We start from the raw sequence: 26,456 nt of genomic DNA on the forward strand, positions 1-26,456 counted from the left end.
GAGAGAGAAAAGGGGATTGCTGTTGTTCTTCAGTTGCTCAGCTGCGTCCGTCTTTGCAATCGCGTGGACTGCAGCATGCCAAGCTTCCCCGTCCTTCACTGTCTCCCAGAGTTTGCTCAAACTCATGTCCATTGAGTCGATGATGCCATCCAACCATCTCATCCTCTGTGGATATTGTACAATTATGTGGAATGGAAGAGCTCGTGGGGCAAGCAAAATGAACCACCACAGTCATACGTAAGGCTGCTCTTCATCCAAAAGTAATGCTGTGTATATGGTGGGATTGGAAGGGAATTCTCTATTATGAGCTCCTTCTGGAAAACCAAATGATTAATTCTAACAAGTACTTGCTCCCAATTAGACAAACTGAAGGCAGCACTAGACGAAAAGCATCTGGAATTAGTCAACAGAAAACGCATCAGCTTGCATCAGGATAACTCAAGACCAGGTTTCTTTGATGACCAGGCAAAAACTGTTACAGCTTGGCTGGGAAGTTCTGGTTCATCCGCCATAGTCACCAGACACTGCACCTTCAGATTTCTACTTATTTTGGTCTTTACAAAATTCTCTTAATGGAAAATTTTCAATTGCCTGGAAGACCATAAAAGACACCTGCAACAGTTCTTTGCTCAAAAATATAAAAAGTTTTGGGAAGATGGAATTATGAAGCTGCCTGAGAAAAACGGCAGAAGGTAGTGGAGCAAAACTGTGAATACACTGTTCAGTAAAGTTCTTGGTGAAAATGAAAACTGTGTCTTTTATTTTTACTTAAAAACCAGTGGAACTTGCTAGCCAACCCAATACATATACAATCACCGTCAAACGTGGTCAGGGAACAGAATCATCTGAATCAAAGAATCAGGAAAATCTGGCACAGGGGATGGAACTCGAGTCTGACTTGGAGAGCCTGTGGAGGCCGACAGAGGAGGGGAGGAGTCGCTAGAAGACAGAGGGTGGAGAGGCACGGCTGACAGGGCACAGGCGGGGCTGGAGGGTGCACCCGCGTGCCCAGCAGCTGCGTTTTGGACAGAAGTAGAAATAAACGGGTGGGGGGATGATTTAGGAGAATTTTAGACTAGATTCTATCAGGAACTAAACAATCCTTAAGCACCGATACATCACAATGCCATGCTGTTCTAAGGATATTACGAATCAAGGAGTAAGGAACAGAATGGCCAAGAAAAGGCAGCTCGTAGGTGGAGAAACATGTCCAGAAGCTAATAAATTAAACAAAATATGAAGAATCAGGCCAAAACAAAGGTAAAAGAAACGATTAGAATAAACTAGACATGGCAACCCACTCCAGTCCTCTTGCCTGGAGAATCCCATGGACAGAGGAGCCTGGCAGGCTACAGTCCATGGGGTCGCAAGAGTCAGACACGACTTAGTGACTACACCACCACCACCACCAGACAAATCACAAAAATTTTATAAAAAGTGAATTAATTCATTCAACAAATATGAAATGTCTACTAACTGTCAGCCAATGAGGATACAACGATGAATTAGATAGAAACAGTCTTATCCCTCAGTGATCTTAAAATCTCAGAGAAGCTTCTTGAGTTGAGATAAAAAGGCAGGTGAGGTCTATGGCTGATGAGGAGAAGGATGGTTATAAAGACAGCTGCAGAGTAAGGGATGGGAGGTGGTGCTGGCAGCTGGCAGTGTAGGACAGGAGCCTGAACGCATGAGAGCAGTCGAGGGAGTTCAAGAACAGGTCAGCAGAGTGGAGACAGTTCAGAGGAAGAGTGGAGGGTTAATAAAGGACGGAGCTCAGGAAATGTCATGGCTACACGTTGGGAGAAGTAAGAGGAGTCCTGAAAAGGAGGCAGGAAGGCCATGCAGAGGCTGGTGTGGAATCCAGCAGCAGACCAAAAACTTCTTTCTCTTCCATTCCAACAAAAGGCACTTTAATAAGCTTTATAAAATTCAAACAAGACACAAACTTTCAAACAATCTGCTAGTTCAAGGCATAGCTCACAACTTAACCTCTTGTACGAATTTTTTCTTGCCTACCCTCCTCCGGACTTGTCAGCCCTGACATTCCCATTGTCCTGCATGTCCTACAGCTTTTATCCAAGCAGAACCTCTGTACTACGCTATCTACTGAGAGCCTTGCATGTGCCAGGTGCTGTCTGGAGGCAAGGAGCGTAAGGCCACTTGGTCTGGCGTGCTCCAGTGCTGACACACGCGGAAGTGACGGTGCCGTCTTCACCGCTAAGGCGGAGTGGAAGGCCAGGTGCCAGCACAGCCTAGAGGGTGAGGCGGACAGGGCGGCACGGCTTTCTGTCAGAGGTGATGCCAAAACTCCCCCTCCACTGTTCTCCCGGATGAAGTCCTTGTTCTCAGGGCTTAGAGGCAGACGGTTCCATTCCCAAGGGAGAGGTTTTCTCAGAGAAACTAAGTATTACATGACATTTATTTTATCCTGCAGTTACATCAGGGGTTAAATGGCTGGTATAAACTGGTCCACGAATCTAACTACATATAAAATACTGTCTGGGAAAACACTTGTGAAATGACAAACTCTAAACTGTAAGTAAGGCAGTTCTAGGCTGGAGCCCACCTACACATGGGGAAGGTGGTATCAGCAAGTTTAAATCGGAAACACCCTCTCCTCCCCGACGTTCAAAGTGTCTACTCTTGAGAATTTGCCATCTTCAAACCAAATGTGTTCTTAGGTTGTAATAGCACATGCAAATCATTTACATTTTTAAAGTATTATACTATAATCATGGAACATTGAAAAACACCAACGGCAACAATCGCAACAATATAACAGATTAATAAAAGAATTCCTGGAAAAGGCAAACAGTGTAATATGCCTCACGGTAGATTGTTTACTGTTACTTGGGGACTGGACGGAGGAGCCTGGTGGGCTGCAGTCCATGGGGTCGCTACGAGTCGGACACGACTAGGCGACTTCCCTTTCACTTTTCACTTTCATGCGTTGGAGAAGGAAATGGCAACCCACTCCAGTGTTCTTGCCTGGAGAATCCCAGGGACGGGGGAGCCTGGGGGGCTGCCGTCTGTGGGGCCGCACAGAGTCGGACACGACTGAGCGACGCAGCAGAGCACAGCATTTGGGGACTTACCAGCACCTCTTCTCGTAACTGTCCCAGAGGCACAGAAAGCTGACTGAGGGCCTTGTCCATACCAACCTGAAGGCGAAATCACGTTGGCACAAACACATCAGGGCCAGGATTAACAGTGAAGCCTGTGCTTAATGATCACAGCAGCATTAGACTTAGGTTATTCTTTCTGTACAATTATATGCTGCTAGTAACTACATAACAAAAATGTTACTTTGCCATAAATATTGCTCATTGAATGTGAGAAACCTGTTGATATATAAGAACTATAAAAATAAGGAAAGTCATAATAAATCAAAAATTTCTATGCACAATTTGTCTTTGGATGAAATTTTTTAAATGACTTAAAAAACTAACAGGAAAAATAGCTATCTCTGTTGTTTATGATATGAAAGTCTGATGGACTACATCTCTCCTAAGCATTATTACAACCCTTCAGAAAAATCCAAGTTAAATAGGATGGAAATAAAATTTTCAGGGTTTCTAATCCTACTGGAACATTTATCTTAGTGGTGTATTTCCCAAAAGCAAATATGGCTCATTATTCTCAAGCTTCTTGAAATTCCCATAGAGAGGGCTATTTTCCATACCTCTTTTGACAGACTTAAAAACAAAATATGAACAAGACTTTCACAACTATGAAAACTCAAGTATTTCTAAACAACTTTTTCCAAGTAATTGACACGCTTCTTATAAACAATTCCTATATTTTTATAAAATGTATAAAAATAGGCTTCTTAATGATCAATACTGGCCAATGTTTTCTCAACCTATCTCTGGCTAGCACACGTACTTGAAAGTAAATTAAACATTTCCTTAAGAGGAGTTGGTATCTGCTCTCGGAAATTAGTCTAAACTGGTGAGATTTCATGGCAATCAATTAGCAACTAACAGAAACAAACACTCTTGGTACTGCTATCCTTTACTTTTCACCACTTCTTAATAAGTCATTCAAAAAATAATCAAACTAAAAACAAGAAAATGTATGCAGGGGGAGGGGCTCTGTTAAAAAAAAAAAAAAGAAAATGTATGCAGAAAGTTTAGTTCCTTTAATAATAAGATTAGCAACCCCTTCAAATTTCTGGGGGAAAAAAAATAACTAAAAGGTTTCTAATAAGACTCATAGCTGTTAAGAATAAACATGACTGAGAAAAAAGGTGTGCAGTACATGTGTAAATACACTGACAGGTAGGAAGTGTGGATTTCAAGTTTACCAGATTAGTTGACAGGTTGACAAAGTCTGCGTAGTCCTTGTTGATGAGCTCAACCATGGCTGTTTTAAGCAGCTTGTAGTAGAGCTCCAGGTCATCTCTGAGTGCTTCCAGCTGGACTCGCTTCCGACAGTCAGACACAAAGTGATCGACATCAAAGTCTTCCTGAAAATAAAACCAGAAAAAAAAGAATTATTGCAACAATATCACGTTACATATAAAAATAAAAGGAGAGAGAATAACAGAGAAGCACCATTCTGTTCATTTGAAAGCTTAACTGCTGTCAGGATAAAGCACTTGAAAACACACAGGACGTAAAAGGTGCTGGCACACCATCAAGGTGCCAAGAGGGAGGCCCTGGCCCACAGCATTCTCTCCTGCTGCCTAAATCCTGAAAGGCGTCCATTTGTCTTTAACTGCACACGTTAAACAGGCTCTTCTCAAGACACAAATAGTTGCTTTTCCCTTGAGTTTTAAAAGTAACAAATATTCACTGTGACAATTTCAACCTATAAATAAAGCCATCCCTCAGCATCCATAGGGGCCTGTTTACAGGACCTCCAAGGACACCAAAATCTAGTATGTCCTAGTCTCTAATATAAAATGGCACAGTATTATATACACTTTAAATCATCTCCAGATTACATAATACCCAATAAAATGTAAATGTTATATAGATAATTGAAAATACTGTGTAAATAGTTGCCAACTATTTGTTGCCGCAAATTCAAATTTTGTGTTTTGAAACTTCCTGGAATTTTTTTCCCAAATATTTTCACTGTGAGGATTGATGAGGTAACATCCATCACACAGTTACAAATTTCCTTTTCTTGCTATGATAAATTTTAAGATTTACTCTCTTAAACTCTCAAATATACTGTACAGTATTATTGACTATAGTCACCATGCTTCACACCGCATCCCCATGACCTATGTAACTAACTAACCAGCAGTCTGTACCATCTGACCCCTCACCCGTTTCGTCCATTCCCCAACCCTTGCTCTGGCAACCAGCCATGTGTTCTCAGTACCTTTGAGTTAACTTTTGTTTTAGTTTTAGATCTCACATAAACGTGAGGCCATGGCCATCTCTCCCTAACTCATGCAGCATTAATGCCCTCAAGGTCCATCCACGTTGCTACAAATGGCAAGATTTCTTTCTTTTTTAAAAATATTTGTATTTACTATTTTTGGTTGTGCTGCATCTTCATTGTTGCGTGCGGGCTTTCTAGTTGTGGCGAGCAGGGGCTACTCTGCGTTGCGGTTTGCAGACTTCTCATTGAGGTGGTTTCTCTTGTTGTGGGCAATGGACGCTAGAGCACAGGCGCAGTAGCTGTGGCTCAGAGGCTTATCTGCCCTGTGGCATGTTGAATCTTCCCGGACCAGGGATCAAATCTGTGTCCCCCGCATTGGCAGGCAGATTCTTAGCCATCGTACTGTTGTAGAAACCAGTAATCGAGAAACCAAGCACCACACTCGCAGAGTTGGAGAACTCACGTTTATTACACCAGCGGGCCCCGAGCAGTTGACACTCTAAGCTCTGAGCCCCAAACAAAGGGGTTCCAGAGTTCTTATAGACAGACCACAGTGGGCAACACTAGCTCGTTTAAACCAAATAGGCTGGTTTAAACTAAGCAGTTTCATGAGCAGGAGAACAGCAGTCAAGATGGGGAGGGGGACGCCTGACCTTTACACAGATAGGCATGATTAAGCAGGTTTACAGGGGCTGGGGAATTGCAAAGAGCAGGACAAGGGTGGTGAGATAAGCTCCAGTTCCTAGTATTTTAAGTCCCTAGTTTCTGAGACTACATGACCTATGTGATCCAGACTTTGCAAGGAGCAAGCTGAGTTACAGAGGCAGAATGAGCAGGAGGTTATGTAAAATTTTAACTTTTCCTTTTCAGTACCACCAGAGGAGTCTAGATTTATTTCTTTTTCATGGCTGAATAATATTCCTCTGTGTGTGTGTGGGGGGGGTGTGTATATCATGGTTTCTTTATCTATTCATCTATCGATGGATACTAAGCCTGCTTCCATGTCTTGACTATTACAAATCATAGTGCAGTGAACACTGGGGACCTACAAATGTAAGCCTCACTGGCCACCAAAGCCAGGTGACCTAGAGTTGTTTCTGGGCAGCAACTGCAGACATCAGGGCACCAGACCAGTAAACAAGTTCCTTTCTAGGAGATACTGTCCAGCTGGAATGAGGCAGAGAGAGCAAAGACAGCTCCTGCCAGCCTCCAAGCCCCCAGAGACTGTTAAATTAGAGGCCGGCCCCTCAGGCTGATGCTTTAAGATAAACAAGCCTCTTCCACAGAAAGTCTGGGCCCTTTTCAGCTGCTGTCCCTGTGCCAGGCCCCAGGAGGGTGACCAAGTTCATGCTGCCCTTCAAAAGCTGTTTCTCAGATGATGAGCCTGGTGGGTCTTTCAGGTGCCCAAAGGTAAGATGTTTGGGGGCTCATCTCCCAGGTAAAAGTCTTTAAAGGAGGGGTGCCAAGCTTAGGGTTCTGACCCTTCACTTCTCAGGGAGCAGCTGGGGATGGGAGCTTCCTTCCGATTGTGGGTCACCATGCTGGGAGTGGGGTGGATGGCGAGCCCATGTCTCAGCCTCTCCTCTCCACTTTGATGTGGGCTGTTTGCCAGGTGTGCAGGAGTTGCTCAGAGGAGGAAACTATGCCATGTGTAGCTACTGATTGCGTGTGTCCGTGGGAGGAGGTAAGTGTTGTAGGGTCCTCCTTGAATGAAAACCTTGACCTTTTTCCATGTTCACACACACACGCACAGACACACACACACACACAGAATCTTAATAAACTTTTCTAAGCTATTTTTCTCCTTTTACATATAACTTCAATGTCTTTTCATAATACATATTAATTGGTATTGACATTTTATATGGATGTTGAGTATTCAACTGAACAGAATCATTATGCCCTATTTCCCTTTATAACATTCTGATGCCCCTGGTAGGCACACAGGCATATAGACAGCAAATTACTGTCTACTTATGACTTCGGTACTAACTGAGCTGTTTAGTTATCAAGTATCAGGTATGATGATTCCCAAACTTGTTAAGGCCACTTATACTTGTCACCAAAATTACATAATTTTATTAAACATTGTGTAAACCAACAAAATATAAGTACAAAATGATAACTGTTTTTCATGAAAACTAAGGCAGATGCTTTGCAAAGACCTGATACTGAGAAACTGATAAGCCAATTTTTGCTGAATTATATTAAATATACGAGATGACCATGAACCAGGTAGTACTGTGGGAAGGAGGATCACATACATCTTGAAGGATTCTATACCAGATTCTCTGCAAATGCCTTAGGGTTCTCATTCAACTTAAAGTACAACAAAACAATCTAATTCGCAGACACATTTTCAGAGAAAAGAGTTTCATGCCACATCAATGTAGAACAAATGTACACATATGTTAAGGACAACATACACCATTCCATAAGAGTACTTATGAAAACTGACTTTCTTAACTAATCACCCAAACACCTGCTATAATAGTGTCAGATAAGAGATTTCTTACCAAACTATCATTTCACAGCCACCTAGTGAAAAACCATCTGTTTCTTTTACTTCTTGAGACCACCTCAGATAACGCCTTACACTCACAGTAACACAACAATCACAGAAAGAATGTGGGGCAGGACTCAGCCGGACATCTTGGCCTTGGTGCTGACCAGCCATATGACTCTATGCAGAGCACTCGGCTTGTTACTTTGAAAGTATGAACTTCAAATGGATGAAGTTCAGATCTGAACTTCATGATGGCATTCTAAATCATATAACTTGAGCTCTAACAAATGCTATTAGGCAATATCAGTGCTCAATTTGACATTTATATATTTGTTCTTGGATAAACAAATGTTGCACTACACAAGAGAAAATGACTTAGAACATCTATGAATATTGGATCAGGCAGCTTTTGCTATGAGAGAAAACAACTTCAGACTCACAGTGGCAGGTAGTAACTGCCACATTTCATTTACCAGAAAGTCTCACTTTATACTGTAGATTTACTAAACATCCAGCAATTGGTATTATTATCTAGAAAATATCCACATGGAAGAGAATGAATTTAGATACCAACCTCACACTATACACAAAAATTTAACTCAAAATAGATTAAAAGACAAATAGAAGACCTAAAACAATAAAACTCTAAGAAGAAAAGAGGTGAAAATCTGTGTGACCTTGAATTAGGCAGTCATTAATAGAAAAAGCATCAAGATAAAAGATAAACTGAACTCAATCAAAATTAAAACTTGTGTGTCAAAACACATTATTTAAAAGGTGAAAAGACAACCCAGTGAATGGGAGAAAATATTTGCAAATCATGTATCTGACAAGGGTCTAATATCCGGGGTATAAAAACTTACAACTCAACAGTTAAAAGACAAATAGACCAATTAAAAAATTAGCAAAGGATCTGAATAGATATTTCTCCAAAAAAGATATACAAATAGCCAATCAGCATATACAAAAGTAAAAACAACTCAAGAGTTTGGCTGTGATGTGGAAGAGAGTGATATGAAAATGACTAGAGGCAGGAGGGTCAAGAGGAAGAGACCAAAGCAGGAGCGTGTGTGAAAGCCACTGGGGCTGAGGTCAGAGGAGAGGTGAATCAGAGGGTGGGGAGAGCCCAGGGAGTCTGGGCTGCAAGCTCGGGGAGGAGTGGGGTGGGAAGGACCAACCTCAGGAAGGAAACCCCTTCCCAAACAGGCGAGGAGAAAGGGGACGGGCACACATGAAAGAATGGAGTTGTAAGCAGTGAAGATGAAGAAGTTCCCACCTGATGGCACCATTTTTCCTATAAAATAGAAGTCACATGCTGGGATAGAAGGACAGATTCCAACAGCACACCTAGGTGACTGGGTCTAACTCACCGTTGTTAGCAGCCTCTTCTCTCCCGTACTGCTAGTATCTTACGTCCTATTTCATGTATTAGTTGGCTATCAGCCCTCACTAAGGATTTTTGTATTTTTTAAGCTGACAAAACTAATGATATGATGTCATCACCACCTCTATTACCAAGTGATAGAGGTGCCCAAGTGATGGCACCTCCACTACCATCTGCCACTCTTGGCTTTTGATCACCTACATCTTTCACAAATCTGTCCTGTGCTCTGTATTTCTCATTAGATCTTACAAGGGCCACTGAAGCATTTTAAGTAGCCTCTTTTGTCTCTGTGTTCAGAAAGGTAGTTGGTTGTTTCTTAAGCATTTATTAAATAACTTCCTAAAAGTCTGAGATACCACTACGACATTGAGTTAGGAACTGAAATACACGTGCAAGAATGGCCCAAATCAAAACACTAGCTCATCAGTTCAAATCCAACATAATTTCCCCTTGAAATAGAACCCTATATTAACCCGAAGTAACCAGTGGCACAGCATCCTGTAACACGGGTTCAATGCAGCAGACACGACTACGTATTTCCTGCTTTACACCTGACTGTAGCTCATCAAGCGCAAACCCCTCAGTGCAGCGCACAGGCCAACTGGCGTCCCACCCAGCTGTCTTTCTACTTCTCCCGTCTCAATTCTGGTCATCCTCCCAGCCTCTCTGGACTAAGTCCAGTTTCTCAGCACACACTGTGGTCTTTCTGTGACCATACTCAAAAGCCTAAATCTTATCTACCCTTGTACTATCCAGTCTAGACCCAAAGCAGGTGATCAATGAAGTGAAGTGATAGTCACTCAGTCATGTCCAACTCTCTGCAACTCCATGGACTGTAGCCCACCAGGCTTCTCAGTCCATGGGATTCTCCATGCAATACTGGAGTGGGGTTGCCATTTCCTTCTCAAGGTGATCCATGAGTGCATGTTTAGTAAATGAATGACTGCTACCATTGTCCTAACAGGCCCTCATCATGTGTGCAACAAAGTTTCCAATGACTGGATTTTTTGAGCAACCTCCACTCTCCTAATGCAAATCGGACATTCTCTAACTTTCTCACAGACACAAATTACAATATGCATTGAATCAGACAGACTTAAGAAATATAACCCCAAAGGCAAACTCTCTACCTAACGTTTCTGCCATGTGACCAAAACTTTTAAAATGTCTCTCTGAAGGAAACATAAACTGCAAGTAACCTTTATCTCCAAGTCTCACCTAGAAAATCAACATCTAACACAGGGCAGCTGTCCTGTGTATTTTTCTTTTACACGTGAAGTGGTCACATGTATTAGCACTACAACTTACAAAGCACATTCAGAGGCGTGAAGAATATGGAACTGCTGCCATTTCAGCCACCTCCCCAGTGCTCTCTCCTTCATCAAGTTCTACTTTAGAACTTATTTTGAGGTTTCTACTTTCTGAAGCCTCTCTTCCCAAAGGCATTCTATCAGTTCAGAGCAAGAAACATGGTGAGGCTAGCAAGAGCCTGAAGGAAGCCTTGAAGGCAAAAGTTGGTCACGTTAAGCTCTCTGTATTCTGAGATTCTTGACCAGAACAAAGCCCATAATCTCTGCTTGTGCCCCGGCTTCTCTCAGCACACCTCGCCTCATCACGCTCTTTTCTTCTACTCTTGCTCCAGGACAGTTCTCAGCCAGGAGATGGAACAAAGTGTTTGTGGATCAGCAAGTTCACTTTGTACTCCCTTTCAAATTACGCCCTTCATAACAGAGGTTTAGCAGAAACATCACTGTACAAGAACAAGAGCACATTATTCCTGGGTCTAGATGGCCTGCATAATAAAAATGACATGGCCACACTGGAGAAGATCCAGATGGAAATGCTTTTTTTAAAAAACTTCATCACTTAATTTTTTTTTTTTTATTATAGTTGACATACAGTGTTGTGCTAGTTCCAGGTGTGCTGCAAAGTAGGTCATTCGTGTGCACACACGTATCCACTCTTTTTTGGATTCTTTTCCCATGTAGGTTACTACAGAGTGCTGAGTAGAGTTCCCTGTGCTATATAGTAAACCTATGCTAATCTATCTTATATATAGTAGTGTGTATATATTAATCCCAATCTCCTAATTAATCACCTCTTCCCGTGTTTCCCCTTTGGTAACCATAAAGGTCCGTCTAGGCAAGGCTATGGGTTTTTCAGTAGTCATGTATGGATGTGAGAGTTGGACCATAAAGAAAGCTGAGCACTGAAGAATTGATGCTTTTGAACTGTGGGGTTGGAGAAGACTCTTGAGAGTCCCTTGGACTGCAAGGAGACCCAACCAGTACATCCTAAAGGAGACTAGTCCTGAATATTCTCCGGAAGGACTGATGCTGAAACTGAAACTCCAATACTTTGGCCAACTGATGCAAAGAACTAACTCATTGGAAAAGACCCTGACGCTGGGAAAGATTGAAGGCGAGAGGAGAAGGGGACGACAAAGGATGAGATGGTTGGATGGCATCACCAACTCAATGGACATGAGTTTGAGTAAACTCTGGGAGTTGGTGATGGGACAGGGAGGCCTGGCATGCTGCACTCCATGGGGTCGCAAAGAGTCAGACACGACTAAGCAACTGAACTGAACTGAACCATAAATTTAATTTTGAGATCTGTGAGTCTGTTTTGTAAATAAGTTCATTTGTTATCACTTTTCAGGCTTCCCAGGTGGCTCTGTGGTAAATAATCTACCTGCCAATGCAAAGAAACATGGAAGACGTGAGTTTCACCCCTGGGTTAAGAATATCCCCTGGAAAAAGAAATGGATTCTTTCCTGGAAAATCCCATGGACAGAGGAGACTGGCAGGCTACAGTCCATGAAGTTTCAAAGAGTTGCTTAAGACTGAGCATACATGCATGCATGTATCATTTTTATTACAGTCCAAATGTAAATGATATATTTCTTTCTCTGTCTTACTTCACTTAGTATGATAATCTCTAGGTCCATCCATGTAGCTGCAAATGGCATTATTTTGCTCTTTTTTATGAACAATATGGAAGCTCCTTTGAAAACTAAATATAGAACTACAATATCATTCAGCAATCCCACTCCTGGGCGTATATCTGAAGACAATCATCATTTGAAAAGATACACGCACCCTAAGACTCACTGCTGCACTATTTGCGATGGCCAAGACATGGAAACAATCTAAAAGCTCACAGGAATGGATAAAGAAGATGCGGTGGTGTTCAGTCCCCAAGTCACGTCTGACTCTTTGCGACCCCATGGACTGCAGCACACCCGGCTTCCCTGGCCCTCACCATCTCCCCAAGTTTGCCCAAGCTCATGTCCATGTGGTACATTCTGCTGCTGCTAAGTCACTTCAGTCGTGTCCAACTCTGTGCGACCCCACAGACGGCAGCCCACCAGGCTCCCCCGTACCTGGGATTCTCCAGGCAAGAACACTGGAGTGGGTTGCCATTTCCTTCTCCAATACATGAAAGTGAAAAGTGAAAGGGAAGTCACTCAGTCGTGTCCGACTCTAGCGACCCCATGGACTGTAGCCCACCAGGCTCCTCCGTCCGTGGGATTTTCCAGGCAAGAGTACTGGAGTGGGGTGCCATTGCCTTCTCCGGTGGTATATACTACTCAGCTATAAAAAAGAACAGATGTAAATACTTTTTAAAACCAGAGACTATGAACTGAATGCAAGTATGAAAAAGATAAACTAATGAAGCTAAAAAGAAAAAAACATACTATGACTTGAAGTCATCAAAAAAACAAAAAAAGTAAGACTTAAATTCAGTTGCTCAAAAGTTTAAGTGTCTACTGAGCAAAAACGTTTAACTTTTTAACACTGAAAGCAGCCGCTAAGTGATATAAAAAACCCGAATCCTTAGAAATAAAGCATAATTGTATTTCTTGATGGTGTATGTACAGTCCCAGAGCATTACACCAAAAAAATACGCAAAGTTTCTCCCAGCTCTGATTCAAATCTTGGACATTTTCAAGGCTGCGCCTGATAAAACCTTTAATATCCATAATATTTCAATTCTGTTTATGTAACCTCATGTCCTACATTTACCTGCAGACCAACTTCAAGTTCACCTTATAAAAAGTAGAGTAACTTTAGAAAAGCAAAATGGTTTGCTTTGTTGTACTGCAACAAAATCAGTAATAAGATTCTAATCTTCTAGATATCCCATTCAGAAACTTTAGGCGAACGTTAAGGAAAAACTTTCGATTGCCTTTTCCACCCACCTAATCCCTGGGTAGGGACGTGGGTCCAGAAATTTGGTCAATACATTCGTACTGGGTTTCTAGGTGCAAGGCGGCGGTCGACAAACTTCTGTCTGCCCAGGATCTGGCAACTCCGACTGCACTGCATGGTAACGGGCTCGGATAATAACAGGAGCTTTTACACCTAGCTCAAAACCACTTGCTCACAACTTCAGGCCTTTTCGTCACTATGCACAATTTCACAGAAGTGCCTTCTCACAGAAGGCTGCCCCGGCCACACTTGAGGCCAAAAGACTCACTGCGAAGGCAGCGAGGTCCCGCCGGGGGCTGATCCGGGGCGTGCGCGGCCCAGGACCCAGCAAGAGCAGCCCGAGGAGGCCCCGGAGGGAAAGGAAGGCGGGCCACCCGCCTCAGCTCGGGGAGCGCAGCCCCGGCGCGCACCTTCATGAACTCGTCCTTGTCGAAGCACAGCGTGTCTGGCCCCTTGGGCAGGTTCATCCTACTTTTCTCCATCCCGCCGGACGCCGCCTCTCAGCGCCAACCCCGGGCGAGGGGAAGAAGGAAGACCCTGTGCGGACCGACCGTGCAGCCGCAGCCACAGCCACAGCCACAGCCACTTTCCGCGGCACAGAGAGCGCCACTTCCGCCAACATGGCAGCGGCCGCCGGGGCCAATCGGCGAGGGCTCCGCGGGCCGGCCTCCGACCGCCGCCGCCAAGAGGGGCGTGGGGATCGGCGCTGCCATCGCGCTGCAGGTCATGCTGCCTCCATTCGGCGGAGGGCGGCACTGCAGCTCAGGCAAGCTGGGTTGGGCAGTCTGGCTCCCATTGAGGTAGGTCTGAGGCTGAAGACCACTGGCTGGAGGAGTCTGGGGCTCCCTCTCCAGCCACCGTTTCCACTGGGAAAAATCTGCCTGCAGCATTCTTCCAAGATCTTCTCCCTGATCTTGCTCTAGGGTCTGGCTCAGATCCAGGTGGGAGGTCGGAGTAACCTTGGGTCTTCACTCTTCTTAAAGAGCACCTCATCACCTACCTAGTCAGAACATAGCACACAAAATACATGTGCATACATATTTATTTTTAATCTAAGCCAGTGTCTACTTAAAACCATTCACAGCCTAAAAGTTGAGAGTTATGTTTTATTTGGTGAGAATTTTTAGGACTTCAAGTCCGGGAGATAGAAGCTCAAGTGACCCTGAGAGAACTGCTCTGAGGAGGCAGGGAGGTGGGGGACAGGTTATATAGAAGTTTTGCAACAAAGTGTAGGTAGTCTGAACGTCAAAAATGTTTTGTAACTTAAAGAAAACCAGATATCCCAAGTTGAGAAATTTAGTGCTTTTCTATGTAAAGGAAGATGCAAGAGACTAGGCTTACTGAGATTATTCCTTTGATATGCCTCTCAACTATCTGGGGCCAGTAGTCTGTTTTCACATCCTGAGCTTCCTCAGGACTCACCATAGGGAATGGCTGCAGTTTGATGGCTACTAGATGGCAGGCACTATTTCCGTCCTGAATACCCTCAGGGCTCACTAGCTCACCTTCCATGGTGGCTGTAAGTGCTGATGACTGTGATATCCTTTGTTTATTGATATGGCAGAAATTATTCCATATCTCCTTCCTCAGTGATCATTTCAAAGAAAGGAAAGCCTTCCTTAGTGATCAATGCAAAGAAATAGAGAAAAACAATACAATGGGAAAGACTAGAGATCTCTTCAAGAAAATTAGAGATACCAAGGGAATATTTCATGCAACAATGAGCACAACAAAGTACAGAAATGGTATGGACCTAACAGATGCAGAAGATATTAAGAAAAGTGGCCAGAATACACAAACTATACAAAAAAGACCTTCACGACCCAGATAATCACGATGGTGTGATCACTGACCTAGAGCCAGACATCCTGGAATGTGAAGTCAAGTGGGCCTTAGGAAGCATCACTATGAACAAAGCTAGTGGAGGTGATGGAATTCCAGTTGAGCTATTTCAAATCCTGAAAGATGATTCTGTGAAAGTGCTACACTCAACATGTCAGCAAATTTGGAAAACTCAGCAGTGGCCACAGGACTGGAAAAGGTCAGTTTTCATTTCAATTCCTAAGAAAGGCAATGGCAAAGAATGCTCAAACTATCGCACAATTGCACTCAGCTCACACGCTAGTAAAGTAATACTCAAAATTCTCCAAGCCAGGCTTCAACAGTACATGAACCGTGAACTTTCAGATGTTCAAGCTGGTTTTAGAAAATGCAGAGGAACCAGAGATCAAATTGCCATTATCCGCTGGATCGTCAAAAAAGCAAGGGAGTTCCAGAAAAACATCTATTTCTGCTTTATTGACTATGCCAAAGCCTTTGACTGTGTAGATCACAATAAACTGTGGACAATTTTGAAAGAGGTGGGAATACCAGACCACCTGACCTGCCTCTTGAGAAATCTGTATGCAGGTCAGGAAGCAACAGTTAGAACTGGACATGGAACAACAGACTGGTTCCAAATTGGGAAAGGAGTACGTCAAGGCTGTATATTGTCACCCTGCTTATTTAACTTATGTGCAGAGTACATCATGAGAAATGCTGGGCTGGAAGAAGCACAAGCTGGAATCAAGACTGCCTGGAGAAATATCAATAACCTCAGACATGCAGATGACACCACCCTTATGGCAGAAAGTGAAGAGGAACTCAAAAGCCTCTTGATGAAAGTGAAAGAGGGGAGTGAAAAAGTTGGCTTAAAGCTCAACATTCAGAAAATGAAGATCATGGCATCTGGTCCCATCACTTCATGAGAAATAGATGGGGAAACAGTGGAAACAGTGTCAGACTTTATTTTTGGGGGCTCCAAAATCACTGCAGTTCAGTTCATTTGCTCAGTCGTGTCTGACTTTTTGCCACCCCATGAATCGCAGCACGCCAGGCCTCCCTGTCCATCACCAACTCCCGAAGTTCACTCAGACTCACATCCATCGATTCAGTGATGCCATCCAGCCATCTCATCCTCTGTCGTCCCCTTCTCCTCCTGCCCCCAATCCCTCCCAGCATCAGAGTCTCTTCCAAGGAGTCAACTCTTCATGTGAGGTGGCCAAAGTACTGGAGTTTCAGCCTTAGCATCATTCCCTCCAAAGAAATCCCAGGGCTGATCTCCTTCAGAATGGACTAGTTAGATCTCCTTGTAGTCCAAGGGACTCTCAAGTCTTCTCCAACACCACAGTTCAAAAGCATCAATTCTTCAGCGCTCAGCTTTCTTCACAGTCCAACTCTCACATCTATACATGACCACTGGAAAAACCATAGCTTTGACTAGACGGATCTTTGTTGGCAAAGTAATGTCTCTGCTTTTCAATATGCTGTCTAGTTTGGTCATAACTTTTCTTCCAAGGAGTAAGCAGTCAGTATATCTTAATTTTCTTCCCTAATTCTTTGATCTATACTTTTTGTAAGAGTGTTGTAGCCATGCATTCTGGGAAACAAACTCACTCAGAAGGAAAATGCAGATAGTGGAGTGCAGTTTATTAAACCGGCGGGCCCAAGGCAGAGTCTTCTCTTAGCCAAGGACTCCGACCAGCACTTGTGAAAGTCTTTTATACCCATGTGTACATGTTCGAACTCACCGCCCAAATTCCTTGAGACTTACATAAACAAAGGAAGGGTAAATACCATCATTCATGTGTTATGTGTTCAAACAGTTAAACAACTGGCCAATAATCAATAAGACCGAGGTTACACTCTGATAGATACAGAAAAATTTATGGCCTGTCCAGAGACAGGGGTGATTAGTGTATGTTTTCTCTTAGACGATGAGAAACCTGGATATCTCCGAGGTTCCCCTGTCTGGAGGGGGTCTTATCCTTCTATTGCTGTTTCCATAGGTACTAAGCACAGAGTTTGGAGTCCACGGGAGAGGTGGCTGAGCATGATCAGCATGAACAGGCCTAAGATGGGGCCCAGGCCCTATGAATTCCCTCTTCAAGAGTTGGACTTCATTTTGACATTGTTCTATCTTCAAGTTTCTTTCTTATATTCCCTAATTTCATTCTTCTGCCCTTCATTTCATTCTAGAGCTTGTGCCTGCTGCTCCATTTCTAAGTAATATTAGCCCCCTTTGACTTCAAATCTCTGAAAAGTTTTTAGTTCCCTATTTTCAGTGGCCTCATGACAGGTTCCCATTTTTCCTTCCCACTCTTCCCTATTTATAGTTTTCACATTTTTGGTAGACTTGCCACAGAATACTTAGAACTTGCAAAGAGAAATACTCTTCTGGGGGAATTCATGGGAGCATTTTCTCCAGTAAACATTAAAGTACTCTCTTTTCTGAACTGTTGTTCTAGAGTCGCCAAATCTTTCAACTAGAGTCATCCTGGTTCACTACCACAGGAGATGAGGGTTTCCATTTTTAATGGATTATATGCTTGAACTGGAGGCCAAGTATATAGTCTGACACGCTCTCACTCCAACAGAAAGGGAGCAGGGGCCAGGAGGGGTGGGGGTGGAGGAAGCCTCCTAGTTCAGGTCTCCATTCACTCGGCAAGCTCCCAGCGAGCCAACAGGGCTCTGTCAACATCTTCTGTATCTGATTTATACCCCTCTTCATTCCAAAGTGGATTTGAGGTGGTTTGGTTTGATTCTTAAAGTTTCCCATTCTAACCAGGAGACAGATTAATCCTTGTTGTTCAGTCTTTCAGTCGTGTTAACATCAACATCTCCTTTCTAATGGACCATTCCCATCAGCATACAAGCCAGCTTCCATCTAAAAAAGAGCTCCCCTTGACCCCACATTTTCTCCTTCACAATGAACTTCTAAAACGTTTGTCTATACCTGTGGTTGCCCAACTGGGGTAACATGCACTTGAAAACTCTCTGAAGAATCCTGTGCACACAGCAAAGGAAACCACGAGCAAAACAGAACGACAACCTACAGACTGGGAGAAAATATTTGCAAATGATGTGGCTGATAAGGGATTAATTTCCAAAATATACAAACAGTTCATATAGCTCAATATGAAAAAAACAAACAACCTAATAAAAAATCTAAACAGATCTAAATAGACATTTCTCCAAAGAAGACATACAGGTGGCCGATAAACACATGAAAAAAATGCTAAACATCGCTATTAGAGAAATGCAAATCAGAACTATGATGAGGTATCACCTCACTCCAGTCAGAGTGGCCATCACCAAAAGTCTACTGTTAGGACCTTCTCTGGTTGTCCAGGGGCTAAGACTCCACACTCTTAATGCAGGGGACCTAGGTTCAATCCCTGGTCAGGGAACTGGATCCCTCGTGCTGCAAGTAAGAGTTCATATTCAGGAATATAAAGATCCTACATGCTGCGACTAAGACCTCTTGCAGCCAAATAAATAAATAAAATATTTTAAATGTCTACAATGAATAGAAGCTGAAGAGGGTGTGGAGAAAAGGGAACTCTGTTACACTGTTGGTGGTAAGTTGGTACAGCCACTATGGAGAACTGTATGGACATTCCTTAAAAAACTAAAAATATAGGGACATATAATCCTACAATCTCACTCCTGGGCATTTACTCAGAGGAAACTACAATTTGCAAAGATACATGCACCCCAATGTTTATAACAGAATTAGTTACAATATCCAAGACATGGAAGCAACCTAAATGTCTGTCTACAAAGGAGTGGATAAGGAAGATGTGGTGCACATGTACAATGACATAAATACTCTTTCCCTGGTTCTCGAGCCTTTGGGCTCAGACTGAATCACACCACCTGTGTTCCTGGTTTCTAGGCTGCAGAGGGCAGATCCTGGGACTTCTCAGCCCTCTTAGTTGCATGACTCAATTCCTCATAATAAATCTCTCTCTCTCTCTCTCTTTGGTAAATATATATTTGTGTGAATTAACCTCTCTAGCTCTCTCTCTCTAATTATATCTGTCAGTCTATCTATCTATCTATCTATCTATCTATCTATCTATCTATCAACTGGACCAAAAATTCTAAGACTTGCATGAAAACCATGATAGTAAGTGGATGATAATGTCCCCTCCTCCCTTTTAAGATTCAATTTATTTAAAGAGGGGAACCTCCACACCCTCCCCCCACCCCAATTTATCCATTTTTCCATCCCCTACTTCTGGCAATCACCAATCTCTGTATCAATAAGCTTGGTTTTCATACACACATATACGTACACATACATATATATATATATGGGCTTCCCTGGTAGTTCAGCTGGTAAAGCATCCACCTGCAATTCAGGAGACCCTGGTTCAATTCCTGGGTTGGAAATATTCCCTGGAGAAGGGATAAGCTACCCTCTCCAGTATTCTCGGGCTTCCCTGGTGGCTCAGATGGTAAAGAATCCGCCTGCAGTGCAGAAGGCCTGGGTTCAATCTCTAGGTTGGGATGGTCCCCTGGAGGAGGGCATGGCAGCCCGTTTCAGTATTCTTGCCTGGAGAATTCCCATGGACAGAGGAGCCTGACAGACTATAGTCAAGGGGGCTGCAAAGAGTCAGACACGACTGAGCGACTGAACAACAACAAACAAAAACGGCAGCCTTGCCAATTTGAGAATTTACCCTTGTGAACTGGTGTTGCAGGGCTTTCAGCATTACAATGGTGATGTGCAAAGCAAAGAAGTTGACACTCTTTTGAACAAAGTAGAAGGAAGAATGAAAGAATTGAGTCAGGCAGTACAGAGCTGGTGAAGTGATTCCCACCCATATTTTGCGGAGGGAACATCGAAAGATACTGGCCCACTGCCTGGTTGACTACGACATAGAGACGTGGTGTGTGATGAAGACTCACCTTATCAGAACACTGAAATTTTACACTTAAAACTATTTGGAAATAATCGACAGATGAATGGATGGAGAAGTTGTGGTACATATATACAATGGAATATTACTTGGCCATAAAAAGGAATGCATTTGAGTCCGTGCTGATGAGGTGGATGAACCTAGAACCCATTATACAGAGTGAAGTGAGTCAGAAAGAGAAAGACAGATATAGTGTTCTAATGCATGTATATGGAACCTAGAAAAATGGTACTGAAGAATTTATTAACAAAAAAACAGTGGAGAAACAGACATAGAGAACAGACTTATGGACATGGAGAGAGGGGAGGAGAGGGTGAGATGTGTGGAAAGAGTAACATGGAAAAGTACATTCAGTCAGTTCAGTTCTGCTGCTCAGTCGTGTCTGACTCCTTGCGACCCCATGGACTGCAGCACCAGGCCTCCCTGTCCATCACCAACTCCTGGAGTTCACTCAAACTCATGTCCATTGAATCAGTGATGCCATCCAGCCATCTCATCCTTTCATCCCCTTCTCCTCCAGCCTTCAGTCTTTCCTAGCATCAGGGTCTTCTCAAATGAGTCAGTTCCTCACATCAGGTAGCCAAAGTATTGGAGTTTCAGTTTCAACATCAGTCCTTCCAATGAGTATTCAGGACTGATTTCCTTTAGGATGGACTAGTTGAATCTCCTTGCAGTCTCAAGAGTCTTCTTCAACACCACAGTTGAAAAACATCAGTTCTTCAGTGCTCAGCTTTCTTTATGGTCCAACTCTCACAACCATACATGACTACTGGAAAAACCATGGCTTTGACTAGACAGACCTTTGTTGGCAAAGTAATGTTTCTATTTTAATATGTTGTCTAGGTCGGTCATAACTTTTCTTCCAAGGACTAAGCGTCTTTTAATTTAATGTCTGCAGTCACAATCTGCAGTGATGTTGGAGCCCCCAAAATAAAGTCTGCCACTCTTTCCCCATCTATTTGCCATGAAGTGATGGGATCAGATGCCCTGATCTTAGTTTTCTGAATGTTGAGTTTTAAGCCAACGTTTTCACTCTTCTCTTTCACTTTCACCAAGAGGCTTCTTAGTTCCTCTTCACTTTCTGCCGTAAGGGTGGTGTCATCTGCATATCTGAGGTTACTGATATTTCTTCCAGCAATCTTGATTCCAGCCCGTGCTTCATCCAGACCAACGTTTCTTATGATGTACTCTGCATATAAGTTAAATAAGCAAGGTGTACTCCTTTCCTGATTTGGAACCAGTCTGTTGTTCCATGTCCAGTTCTAACTGTTGCTTCCTGACCTGCATACAGATTTCTCAGGAGGCAGATCAGGTGGTCTGGTATTCCCATTTCATAAAGAATTTTCCAAAGTTTGTTGTGATCCACCCAGTCAAAGGCTTTGGTGTAGTTGATAAAGCAGAAGTAGACGTTTTTCTGGAACTCTCTTGCTTTTTCAATGATCCAGTGGATATTGGCAATTTGATCTCTGGCTCCTCTGCCTTTTCTAAACCCAGCTCGAACATCTGGCATTTCACAGTTCATGTATTGTTTAAGTCTGGCTTGGAGAATTTCATGCATTACATATGGTAATTGAAACTTACATTACAGTATGTAAAATAGATAGCCAATGGGAATTTGCTCTATGGCTCAGGAAACTCAAACAGGGGCACTGTATCAGTCTAGAAGGGTGAGATGGGGGTGAGAAATGGGAGGGAGGTTCAAAAGGGAGGGGTTATATGTGTACCTATGGCTGATTCATGTTGAGATCTGACAGAAAACAACAAAATTATGTAAAGCAAGTATCCTTTAATAAAAAAATAAATTAATAAAAAAATGAAAAAATAAAACTATTTGGAAATATTCTTATCCTCAATGGGGATGTTAATTTGGTGGAAAGTGATTTGGCATATACCCCAGGCTATCATTGTGGGATTCCCTTGTGGTTCAGCTGGTAAAGAATCCTCCTGCAATGCAGGAGACCTGGGTTGGGAAGATCCCCTGGTGAAGGGAAAGACTACCCACTCCAGTATTCTGGCCTGGAGAATTCCATGGATTGTATAGTCCATGGGGTCACAAAGAGTCTGAAATGACTGAACCACTTTCATTTTTCACTTTTCAGGGTATCATGGACAGTGGCAAAGAAGATTACACTGGAAAATATGTACTCATTCTAGGAGGCAGAGATGGGGACATATTATGTGAAATAGTCAAGCTGAACCAAACATGTTCACTATGATGGAGACTGATGTGAAATACATCCAAAAAAAAAAAAAAAAAATGTGTGGTGATGTCTTAGGCAATCTTAAAGGAGATTGCTGTCAGGTTCTAATAGAAGACTATATTACAATACTGAAGATGTATGCCAAAGAGAGTGTGATTATGTGATTAATGATTTGAAAACTGTTGCAATCTCCAGTGTTTGAGCGTCTTGTGTGGACGTACAGGTCAGCGGTGGTCTGCCAGAGGGATAGGGGCTCTGGGTGCAGCAGACTTGGGTATGGCATAAGCCCTCTTGAGGACGTTGTGATTAACCCCACCATAGAGCTGCCAGAACTTACACCAGACTAGGAAATAGACCCCTGGACAGCACAACGGAACCTTGTGCACCAGGACCCACAAGAAAGGAGCAATGACACCACAAGAGACTGTCCTGGACATGTCTGTGGGTATCCAGGAGTTTTCGGTGGAGGCGTGGGTTGGTGTTGGCCTGCTGCAGGGTCGGAGACGTTGAGTGTAGCAGTATATGCATGGGATCTTTTGAGAGGTGACCATTATCATCATTACCTCCACCATAGTTTCAGTCAGTTCAGTTCAGTTGCTCAGTCGTGTCCGGCTCTTTGTGACCCCATGAATCACAGCATGCCAAGCCTCCCTGTCCATCACCAACTCCCAGAGTTCACCCAAACTCATGTCCATCGAGTCGCTGATGCTATCCAGCCATCTCATCCTCTGTTGTCCCCTTCTCCTCCTGCCCCCAATCCCTCCCAGCAACAGAGTCTTTTCCAATGAGTCAACTCTTCGCATGAGGTGGCCAAAGTATTGAGTTTCAGCTTCAGCATCAGTCCTTCCAATGAACACCCAGGACTGATCTCCTTCAGAATGGACTGGTTGGATCTCCTTGCAGTCCAAGGGACTCTCAAGAGTCTTCTCCAACACCACAGTTCAAAAGCATCAATTCTTCAGTGCTCAGCTTTCTTCACAGTCCAACTCTCACATCCATACATGACTACTGGAAAAACCATAGCCTTGACTAGATGGACTTTTGTTGGCAAAGTAATGTCTCTGCTTTTGAATATGCTGTCTAGGTTGGTCATAACTTTCCTTCCAAGGAGTAAGCGTCTTTTAATTTCATGGCTGCAGTCACCATCTGAAGTGATTTTGGAGCCCAAAATAAAGTCTGACACTGTTTCCACTGTTTCCCCATCTATTTCTCATGAAGTGATGGGACCAGATGCCACGATCTTCGTTTTCTGAATGTTGAGCTTTAAGCCAACTTTTTCATCTCCTCTTTCACTTTCATCAAGAGGCTTTTTAGTTCCTCTTCACTTTCTGCCATAAGGGTGGTGTCATCTGCATATCTGAGGTGATTGATATTTCTCCCAGCAATCTTGATTCCAGCTTGTGCTTCTTCCAGCCCAGCGTTTCTCATGATGTACCCTGCATAGAAGTTAAATAAGCAGCGTGACAATATACAGCCTTGATGTACTCCTTTTCCTATTTGGAACCAGTCTGTGGTTCCATGTCCAGTTCTAATTGTTGCTTCCTGACCTGCATACAGGTTTCTCAAGAGGCAGCTCAAGTGTCTGGTATTCCCATCTCTTTCAGATTTTTCCAGTTTGTTGTGATCCACACAGTCAAAGGCTTTGGCATGGTCAATAAAGCAGAAATAGATGTTTTTCTGGAACTCTCTTGCTTTTTTGATGATCCAGCGGATGTTGGCAATTTGGCCCCAGGTAAATAGCAGAGAGGGAACACAGCACCAGCCATCAATAGAAAAATGGATTAAAGATTTACTGAGCATGGCCCTGGCCATCAGAACAAGACCCAGTTCCCCCCTCAGTCAGTCTATCCCATCTGGAAGTGTCCATAAGCCTCTTATCCTTCCCCATCAGAGGGGAGTCAGATTGAAAACCACAATCACAGACAACTAGCCAATCTGATCACATGGACCACAGCCTTGTCTAACCTAATGAAACTAAGCCATGCCCTGTGTGGCCACCCAAGAGGGATGGGTCATGGTGGAGAGGTCTGACAGAATGTGGTCCACTGGAGAAGGGAATGGCAAACCACTTCAGTATTCTTGCCTAGGGAACCCCATGAACATTGTGAAAAGGCAAAAAAATAGGACACTGAAAGATGAACTCCCCAGGTTGGTAGGTGCCCAATATACTACTGGAGATCAGTGGAGAAATAACTCCAGAAAGAATGAAGAGATGGAGCCAAAGCAAAAACAACACCCAGTTGTGGATGGGACTGGTCTCAGAAGTAAGGTTTGATGCTGTAAAGAGCAATATTGCATAGGAACCTGGAATGTTAGGTCCATGAATCAAGGCAAATTGGAAGTGGTCAAACAGGAGATGGCAATTAAGGAGGAAACAGACAGAACAGGCTCCATCTTGAAAGCAGGACTCCATCTTGGGTCAGACCGTGGATTTTGAGCTATATTCCCAGTATCTATGGAAACGACAAGCCAACTGGAAAACCAGGCCCCCTGTATGGAAGAGCCCCAGGGGTTGTACCTAGACTCTCTGTTGCCCAAAGAATACCCTAATTATCTGTGTAACCGAATAGAGTCATAAATTCTATTATGCTTATTGGGGTATGACCACAGGCCTATTGATAATTGCCCGCTGTTAACTACCTAAGCTTAAGGTTTATGAATCACGGGTTAACTTTGATTGTATCTTTCTTTTGCTTTGTTCAGACTAGTTTCAGGGAATTTGGGGAGGTGAGTTTGGACACGTACACTTAGAGTATATAAGGTTTTCAGAAAAACTGGTCAGGGTCCTAGGCTAAGAGAAGACTCTGCCTTGGGCCCGCCAGTGTAATAAACTGCCCTCCACTATCTGCATTGTCCTTCTGAGTGAGTTTGTTTCACAGAACGTGTGGCTACAACAGCAAGAATGAACATAGAGTTGGACTATTAAGAAGGCTGAGCGCCAAAGAATTGATGCTTTTGAACTGTGGTGTTGGAGAAGACTCTTGAGAGTCCCTTGGACTGCAAGGAGATCCAACCAGTCCATTCTAAAGGAGATCAGTCCTGGGATTTCTTTGGAGGGAATGATGCTAAAGCTGAAACTCCAGTACTTTGGCCACCTCATGCGAAGAGTTGACTCTTTGGAAAAGACCCTGATGCTGGAAGGGATTGGGGGCAGGAGGAGAAGGGGACGACAGAGGATGAGATGGTTGGATGGCATCATCAACTCAATGGACATGAGTTTGAGTAAGCTCTGGGAGTTGGTGATGGACAGAGAGGCCTGGCGTGCTGCAGTCCATGGGGTCACAAAGAGTCGGACACGACTGAGCAACTGAACTGAACTGAGTTTGTATTTGGGCCAGGCCTTTTGCAGGGTTAAATTTTCCAGTTTCTGAGAATGTAGCCAAGGGGTGACTCTGAGAGAGGCTCCGAGGACGTACCAGAGCTCACTCTTAGCCTATCTGCCATAGAAAGGGGTACTGAGAGTCACCGGCTGACAGAAAGGCATCCCTTTTGTCCCAGTGATCTCCCCGTGTGACTAATGCACGAAAATGGCCGATTGACCCAACAGTCGCGCCCGACCGTGAGAGGTGACCCCTGAGAACCATGCAGCTAGGGCACCGTGTGACCCGGGCAGAGAAGATTCCATACTTTTCACAAGTGCACGGGGAACATTCTCCAAAATTGACCATATGTTAGGCCAGAAAATAAGTCTACTCTAAATACACTCAAATCATACAAAGGAACTTTTTCCTGTCACAATGCAATGAAACGAAGTTAATAGTAGAAGGAAAAGTGGGAAAATCCACAGTTATGTGAAGATTAAACACACTCTTAAATAACCAGTAGGCTAAAAAATAATACTAATAAAAAAAGGAACTTAGAAACACCTGGAGACAAATCAAAATATAAACAGAACATACCAACATGTATGGGATTCTGCAAAAACATCACCAACAATGAAATATAAATCTGTTAATGCATACATGAAAAAGAAAGCTCAAATAAGCAACCTATCTTTACATCTAGGCAGAAAAGGGAGAGCAAACCAAGCTCAAAGCTAGAAGGAGGAATGAAAATAATAAAGATTAG

The 26,456-nt window shown here is 43.3% G+C and overlaps 1 protein-coding gene across 7 annotated transcripts in view; it reads right to left on the reverse strand.

The window, feature by feature from the left end:
- COG2 (component of oligomeric golgi complex 2) overlaps positions 1-26,456 on the reverse strand; it is a 62,472-nt gene that overhangs the window by 28,361 nt on the left and 7,655 nt on the right. For 2 of the 7 annotated variants that reach the window (XM_024986634.2, XM_024986633.2), the window contains exons 1-4: positions 13,852-14,055; positions 12,740-12,823; positions 4,307-4,468; positions 3,096-3,161 (exon numbers count right to left, since the gene is read on the reverse strand). In XM_024986634.2, the coding sequence (XP_024842402.1) occupies positions 3,096-3,161; positions 4,307-4,468; positions 12,740-12,823; positions 13,852-13,923 (384 nt within the window). In that variant the 5' untranslated portion in view covers positions 13,924-14,055. 7 annotated transcript variants of the gene reach the window in all.

This window comes from Bos taurus, chromosome 28 (assembly GCF_002263795.3).
Source record: "Bos taurus isolate L1 Dominette 01449 registration number 42190680 breed Hereford chromosome 28, ARS-UCD2.0, whole genome shotgun sequence".
Lineage (NCBI taxonomy): Eukaryota > Metazoa > Chordata > Mammalia > Artiodactyla > Bovidae > Bos > Bos taurus.